An 8643-nucleotide genomic window follows, 5' to 3' on the forward strand; every position below is an offset into this window, starting at 1 on the left:
GTGCCCGGTACATCTCCAAAAGGAGGCGACTGGGGGGCATCCTTATCAGACACCCCAACAACCTCAGCTGGCTCAACTAAATGAGAAGGAGCAGCGGCTCTACTTTGAGCCTCTCCAGGATAACTAAGCACATCATTCTATCTTAAAGAACGAGCTCAGCTAACCTAACAGAGAAACCTCATTTCAGCCAATTGTATCCGTGACCAGGGTGGGGAATTGGTAAATTGGTAAACTGAGAGCTTTCTGAGGTTCATGCAAGAGCTTTCACAAACTTCTAGGGAATCTCATCCACTCTGGGTGTCTTGCCACTGTGTAGCTTTTCAACCACATCAGTGACTTCAGCCAGACAGATGGATGCCCGGAAATCTCCAGCCCTACCTTCTGGATAGAAGGCATGTGCCTCAGGAGCTCCTCAAAGTGTTCCTTCCAATGCTCAACAAGATCCTCAGAGTTCAGAGCTTCATCACCCATACAGAGCACAATTTGGGCAATGTCCCTCCTTCCCTTTCTGAGTTCTTGGAGCGTTTTCCAGAACCTCTTTGAGGCCGCCCGAAAATCAGTCCCCATAAACTCTACGGACTCCTCACATGCCTTGGATTTTGCTTCCGCCACTGACAAAGCTGCTACCTTTATGCGTGTCTGTACCCATTAGCGGAATCAGGAGGGCCCAGATCCTCCTTCATCCTCTTAACAGCCTCCCTCACCGCTGGTGTCCACCAACAGGTTATTTGGATGCAGTCATAACAAGCACAAACAAGGTTTTGGTAACAGCTATGAACAGTTGCTTCCACAACGGAGGTCTTCAACATGGTCCATTACGAATCCATGTCCCCAACCTCCTCCGGGACATGTGAGAAGCTCCTTTGAAGATGAGAGTTCGGAGATGATCTTTTCGGACGAGTCCTCAGCCAATTTTCCCCAACAGGCCTTTACTACTTGTTTGGACCTGCCAGGACTGGCTGATCCAACTCACCACCAGATGGTGATCAGCTGAAAGCTCAGCACCTCTCTTTACCTAAGCGTTCCCAAACACACGACCACAGGTCAGACGACAAAACCTCAATGTCGATAACTTACCTTTGGCCCAAGGTGCTCTTGTACTAAATACACTTATCAGCAACCTTGTGTTGGAACATGCTGTTTGTGATGGACAAACCATGACTAGCACAGAAGTCCCATCACATCCCACCCATGATCAATGGTCAAAGCTGGAGCTTGACTTAATTTCTGTTGATCACGGACATTGCTGAAGACTGGCTGCGTGAAGGGGAATCCGACACAGCTTCTCTGGCCAGTCTGCGGATGCCTTCCTGCACCAAACCTTCACCAAACACGTCTGTTGTTGTCCTTGAGTCAAGAAGGTTGGCCTGAAACGGAGAAGAAAGCTCAGAGTAAATAGAAGTCTTATTTCTAGAGGAACAAAACACTCTTCTAATCTGATTACAGTGCTTCAAGCGTTTGTGCTCAGTAACAGTATTTCTTCACCTCTTCCAGAGCGATGAAAGTGGACAGAATATCTCCAGCCTGGCCAGAGGCGATGTCGTCGCCCAACAAGTTGTCCGTCAAGGTTGCGGCCATCTCTTTCTCCCTCTCGGCCTGAAGCTCCCGCTCTTTATTGATGGGCAGGTTTCGGACCTCGTCCACAATCCTGGATGAACACATTTACAGTCAGAGCAGTGCATCATTCTACAGTCCAGGTGGACCTTTTCATAACAGCTGTTGACAGACTGAAAGTAAAATAAGGAGTTTATCAGCTGTGCTGTTGAACCTTACTTCATCAGCTTCTGGCGAATCTCCTGAAACTCTCTCTCATTCCTGTCTATGGCTTCCCGTAGCAGGACCAGATTCTCAAAGTTGTCGAGAGTCAGGTTGGTCAGGCAGCTGTCATGCAATGGTGTCTGGCGATGGGTCATGCTGGTTTTGGCGACCACTTCCTCCACATGTACCAGATCTTTCTGAGATTCATCTTCTTCTGACTGTAACTGAGACAAAAGTTTCAGTTGGAATAAAATAAGAGGACAATAATGACTTACATGCAGACAATATTAATATGTTCAGCTAGAGGATCTTTAAGTAAGGGGTTAAACTGGATATTTACACACTGTTGTTATCATGAGCTGAAGGTAGAATGTAAAGCAGGCTTACCTTAGTGGAATCTGATTCCACAGCTAGTTCCTGATTGGTGATGATGACAGAACTAAAGAAGTTCAGGAAGATGAACCCACAGCTGAAGATGAAGACGAAGAAGTACACCAACGCAGCATAGCGAAGTGCTTCATCCACACTGAAATGTACAGAATATTAAATTAGACAAAACTGTCTGTAGAGCGGCTATAAAATATGAATCTTTGCACCAAATACAAACGTGCCAAAACAGATGGACGTACACTGAGGTTTACTGCGCTCACATATGTTCACCTAGTGTTGTGTTTCAGAACTGACACTTTGCTCATTTAGTTACAGTCAGAGATCCAGACAAGAGCTGCTTACCCCTTAAAACCATAGTAGATCTTAAACCAGCCATTCTGGGTGATGCAGATGAAGAGAGTGTACAGGGCTGTAGGGAAGTCTCCAAAAGCAGATGGGACTTCATCTCCAAACAGCATCACTCCACACAGGCCAAACATCTAGAGCACAATCAAAGACAGAGTCATTCACACACAGCGTACAGCATTACACCATGAACAAGACACAAGTACAGAGACCTCATCATTTTGATCGTTTTGAGATTTTAACATTTAAATATGAATCGTGGGAGAGCACATACCACCATGAAGCACATGATGAGAACGAAGATGTTCAGCAGTGCAGACATGGAACGGGTGATGCTGTTGATTGCTTTGGAAAATCCCTCGAAGGAAGCAAACAGCCTGACACTCCGAAAGAGTCGCAGCATTCTGGAAAAGGAGAAAAGAAAGAAGCAAAAATATTGAACAGTTAAAACTGTGAGCTCGGTCTGAACAGACAGACCATCACTCTTCTAATTTCCATCCTTTTATGAGGAACACTGATCTAGATGGAAAACCTGATGAGTTTTTAAAATGTGGGAACACGTCACTGTAATTTTCCTCACCTGATGAGCCGATTTTGGCTCGGGGGCAAGAATGTGTACCCTGCCATCAGCACCAGATTAACCAGGAAATCCAGGACATTCCACCCACTCTGCAGATACAGAAGAAGGAATAATCAAATAAGACTTGATGAGACACAGCAACCTTCTACAAGGTCTATATGGATTAATAGAAAACAGGAAACATCAGTACCATCCAGAAAATCCTGAAACCGTAGGTGAACTTCAGAACAATCTCTGAAATGAAGACGGTGAAAATGGTCCGCTCCCAGATCAGGAATGCAGTCTCATGGTCCTGAAATTACAGTCAGAAAGAGAGCGGAGGTAAATATACAGTGTTTCTGAAAGTACACTCACACACAAGTCCCAGAAACATCACCTGTCCTACAAAACACACTGACAGAAGCACAGAGCTGTGCTGTAGAGTTAGTCAGTCAGTGGGAGAGTGAACATGATCTGAAGATGATAGAATATTTAATAAATACACAAAGATGATTATTTTAATGATCAAATGAAGGTAGACCTTCTGAAAATATCTGGTGGCTTTAAGATTTATGGTTCTCACCTTGGCAATCCTTGAGTTGGTCTCGACGCTGATGACGATACAGTTGATCAGAGCAATAAACATGATGAGGAACTGGAGAACGGGATACTCCACAATGTACTGGAACATTGCAGTGATGTAATTTCCAATGTTGTAATCAGTCTACATGTGAGAAGAGAAGATTAGAGCATTAATAACTTTTGGTTAGGACTCAAAGGCCTGGTGAAGAGCCAAAGCTGGTCTTTTAAAAATCTCAGGATTTATAGTAGAAGAATTCCACATTTCAGGACATAAATTGAATCCAGTGACGCCTTATAGTTCATTACTGAAGGGTAACTTACATTTTGGTGGAGCACCTCCATGAGGCCCTCTTCTGCTTCCTCCACTTCCTCCATCACGCACTGCAAAGAGGATGTTTCCTGCATCCACAAATGACACACATTCATTTAGACTTTATATCCATACACACATATTACATAGAATCTATTCACCAAAAGCTCTGGAAAGAACCTGAAAGAACAGGTAAATGGAGAAGTTGAAGAGAACAGGTAAAAAAGACCCTGGTCTACCTTGAGCATGGCGAGGTGGTCCTGATTCTGTCTGCTTGGAGACAGAAGGGCTTTCTCCTCTCGTTGTTCTTCCTCCTTCTTCTTCTGCTGATCGCTCATCTCTTCTGAGACTCGATCAGCTGCTGTCTGCTCCTTAAACGTTCCGCCGCTCTGTTCGTTACCATGGAATCGAACCTCTCTCTCTATGACGTCATAAACGTTCCACCATCAAACGTCACCCAGCCGACGAGCGCATCCGCTAGTTAGCGACATATGCTAGTCTAGTCGAGTCACGAGGACTGATCACATGTCGTTGATCTGAATACTAAGTGATTGTAAATTGACAGAATATTCATATATGATATTATCTAGTGGTCACTGATCAATAAAAATGAAGATTAAAATATTAGAATTATTAGAACTGAATATTTTTATAGATATACTTATATTTATAGGAGGTTCACTGACAACTGTAAACATGGAGGATCAACTTCCGGTTGCTAAAAGCAACCCCCTTATTTCTGGAAGTGTTTCACTCGTAACTGAAGTCATTCTGAATTTGTATTAACAGACAATTTAGCTCAACTTTAAAGAACAAATACTGACTATTGATGAATAATAAAGGTTTAGGTTGTGTTCGATAGACAAGACTATCAGTATTGTGATATTACAGATTAGCATTACCTGAAGGAAATACAGAGCTTGTAAGGCAGGTAAATAAGCTTTTCTGCAGCTTCTGTAAAAAACTTTACAAAATGAAAAATGTGGAAGGAAAGCTTTTATCAACCATGTGTTTAAAAATGAAAAAGAGGAGAATTGATCAACTAAAGATTTCATTGTTTTGTAATTATAAAATATGTTGTAAAGCCTTACAGTCTGTTCCACATCAAACACACTGATATTCTTTTGAAGTCATCATTTTTCATTTGGAAATTTACAACTAAACAAGTTTCAATATATAATCCCAATGTGGCATTTCCATTTAGATTTGACATTTTTATAATTATATTCCCCCCATTCCACAATCCTAGCCCACCCACCTGTTCCCCCTCAGACCCAACATGTAGAAAAACCCCACCCAGACCCCTACACACAACAATGACACACTGATATTCTTCATTTAAAAATGAGGGAGAAAATAGATGTATCCTTTGTAACACTGATAGAATTTACCAAAAAGGTAAATGAGTGGAGAAGCAGAGCAGCATTCAGAGCCACATTTTAAAATGATTTCCACTCCATTTTTAACCTAATTTAGTCTTTTACACACAACATTTGGAGCATCTTAGTGTAAAATCATAAAGGTGATCACTTGTCACATTTAAATCATGTACAAAACACTCATTAAACTCATTAAAAGTTCAATAAACACTTTTAAAGTCCTAACTATGTGGGCATGTTATGTGGCATTCCAGTACATTACTCTCCTGATTCCTCCAATCAGAACACAGAGAGGCTGCTGTCTCTTCAGGAGTACACATGATATTTCCAGTAGAAATGGGAGAAACCACTAGTTTTCTTCTTCTGATACTAAGTAATAACAACATGAGTATCCTGATACCATTACAAATAATTATACAATAAAAATCTTTTGGACTCATAAAAAGGAGGAATATGTGATTTCTACAGTGAAAATGTTTAAAATTTAGTGATAAAATTCTATTTAAAAGCTTGACTCTCGTGTGAATCATTGACTGTTTAGGAAAATAACTCCAAATGATTTTCTATTACAGATTTTGTTCTGCATCCATCACAAGATGTTTGGAAACAGTCTTTGGAGATTCTGGTCCACGTTGACATGGTTGCGTCACTCAATTCCAGCAGTTTTATGCTGCAGATCTCGTTTCTGCAACATCCTAAAGGTGGATCTACTGGATCCAGTGACTGAAAACGCCATCGGAGATGACTTTTGCTTGGTGAGATCATGCTGGAAGCAGCCGTTAGAAGATGTATATGGTCAGCAACAATTCTCAAATACACTAAAGTGTGTCTAGAAAACATTCCTGTTGACACAAGGCAGGTTGGGTCCATGGATTCATGCTGTAGGTGCTAGATTCTGCGATGACAGGGAAGCACACAGCATAGCCCGACACTACAAAGCTTAATTCCAGGCCCACCACCGACTGAAGGACACACCGTGAGGGTCTTTCCTATAGCCCCGAGGTCTCATCTCATCATATTTACTCTTGTCTCACTGAAACTTTAGGATTTAGGATTAGGCCTGATCAATATTCCAATAATAACTCCTCACTTATCCGTCCTGACCTGATGGAGGACTGACCGCTGGGCTCCCCCACTACTGCTGTCTGCCTAAAGACTATGTTAAGTTTGAATGGGTTTAAACTATCTGCCACTGTTATTATTACCACCATTAACCCTCATTACTCTCATTATTCTTACCATCTCTATTATAATTATATTAGACTGTATTATGGGTCCCTCTGTGAGTCTTGGCTCCTACCAATCTCTCTTCCTCCAGCTCTGAGGGAGCTTTTCCCTTATCACTATCAGCTTTTGTTTGGTTGATCTCTTGTCCTCTTACTGATTCCTGTAAAGCAGTTTTGTGACAACTGCAGTTGTAAGTTGTTAGGACTACAGCAATACTCATTGTCAGGACAGGCAGGTACAAATCCATAATCCAGGTAAAAGAACTAAGCAGAGGATCAAAACTAGAATAAACAACAAAGTAACCTGACCACATCAAGGATAGATAGTGAACCAGACTTTATGAAGAACCCTCCAAACAGAGGTGCTAAAGAGGAGTCCTAATCAGTCCAATCATGAACTGCACCTGTGTGCTGGAGATGAGCCTCACGTGAGGGGTGGAGCTTAGCTCTTGCACTTTGGAGCACATGACCTGTGCATGAGTTCACCACTGAGGCTAGCAGATGGAGACATTACAACTATACAACTAAGTGGTCTGTCAGGGTCATCTGGTTTTGTGTGTTTTTTGTTTTGTAATGTCATTAAATGTTTCTGTGTGGACAGACAGACAGATGGACAGATAGACAGACAGATAGATACTTTATTGATTCAGAAAGAAATTTAGCAGCCAGTAGCAGTTACACAATAACAGCACAGTAAAAAGTGTCAAGTGTCCAGGAGTGCAGATGTGTAGGATGTACAGTAAAGTGTTAATAGTGCAGATAAATAAACCTATGATTAAACATAAGAGACTCAGTCCTCATCTGTCCTCCTCCCTCTTCCAGCCCCACTGGGAAGAGTTGAAGAGCCTGATGGCTCTCAGAACAAAGGATCTTCTGAGTCTGTCTGTAGAGCAGCTCTGTGACAGCAACCTGCCACTGAACTTGCTCCTTTGGTCCATAATGATGATGCAGTGGGTGACCGTCCATCATCGGAACAGCTGGAACAACCTGACAAAGTGCATTACAGTAATCTAGCCGTGAGGTAATAAAAGCATGCACTAGCTTTTCTGCATCCTGTAGAGAGAAGCAGTTTCTTAGTTTGGTGATGTTCCTAAGCTGCATAACGGCTGTCCTACTAATATTAGCTATATGTTGCTCAGATGATAAATCTGAGTCGAATATGACGCCAAGATTTTTAGCTGCTAGACCAGGAATAATGGAAGCATCAGCCAAGTCTAACAACAGGTCAGAGTTTATTTCTAGTGTCTTTTGGACCTAAAAGGAGAACCTCCGTTTTGTCACTTTTAAGAAGAAGTAAGTTATGTGACATTCAGAGTTTTATATCCTTTACACAGTCCTCCATTTTCTTTAATCAAAATTTATCATCAGGTTTGGCTGATATATAGAGCTGTGTATCATCTGCATAACAATGGAACATGTATAACGTTCACATGTAGACAATATTGTTGGTACCTGTCATGGGGTGCTAGGCCAGACACAGAGGGATGAACACTCGCAGAGATAGAATCAAAGCAAGTCGTTTATTGACAAAAACCAAGGTAACATAGGGGCAAAAGAGGCAGCTACTACAGAGAGGGTGAAACAAAATGAACCTGGGAGGAACTGGGAGCTGAGCTGGCGTGAACGGTGAGCACCGAGGAAAAAAACCAAAAGGGGACAAGAACAAAATCCTCCAGGCAGGGCCTGGGTTAAAAAGGGGTTAACTTAAGTTGCGCTTGACCGGCACTATAAAGACAAAAGGGGGAGAGTTGGGGAACCAGCCACTAAGCAAAACGGCCAAACCTGGAACCGCAGTGTGCTGCCGTAAGCATGGGTCGCCTTGCTAGGACGTGGGTAGCCAGTGAATCCTGACAGAGAGCGAGCCTCGCTAATAGCATGGTTAGAGAGACCAGCTCCTGAACACAGATACCGAGCCGAAGCTTACCTTAACACACCTTAGTCGTATGGGGAACCTCTCTGGCGACCTCCAAGTTCCAAACGATACAATTCTCAGCATTGAACCATGGTGTTGAGGCTCCTTAGGTACCCCCAGTCCCAGGTGAAACACACGAACCAAACAATGAACGATAACAACAGAACCAAAACAAACGTGAG

General features: G+C 42.5%; 1 protein-coding gene across 2 annotated transcripts; it reads right to left on the reverse strand.

The window, feature by feature from the left end:
• Window positions 1-298: 298 nt before the first annotated feature.
• Window positions 299-4430, reverse strand: LOC140539502 (cation channel sperm-associated protein 4-like). Of its 2 annotated transcripts, none has more exons than XM_072662223.1 (11): window positions 4184-4430; window positions 3956-4033; window positions 3636-3776; window positions 3264-3365; window positions 3074-3162; window positions 2768-2897; window positions 2491-2627; window positions 2146-2284; window positions 1774-1976; window positions 1486-1648; window positions 299-1367 (listed from the first exon to the last, which is right to left on the reverse strand). In XM_072662223.1, exons 1-11 carry the CDS (start codon window positions 4280-4282, stop codon window positions 1221-1223), a joined length of 1428 nt encoding a protein of 475 aa, XP_072518324.1. In that variant the 5' UTR covers window positions 4283-4430; the 3' UTR covers window positions 299-1220. The 2 variants fall into 2 exon arrangements, with proteins under 2 accessions (XP_072518324.1, XP_072518323.1); XM_072662222.1 differs by having other exon boundaries at window positions 1774-1982.
• Window positions 4431-8643: the final 4213 nt, after the last annotated feature.

The sequence above is a fragment of the Salminus brasiliensis genome, chromosome 18 (assembly GCF_030463535.1).
Source record: "Salminus brasiliensis chromosome 18, fSalBra1.hap2, whole genome shotgun sequence".
Lineage (NCBI taxonomy): Eukaryota > Metazoa > Chordata > Actinopteri > Characiformes > Bryconidae > Salminus > Salminus brasiliensis.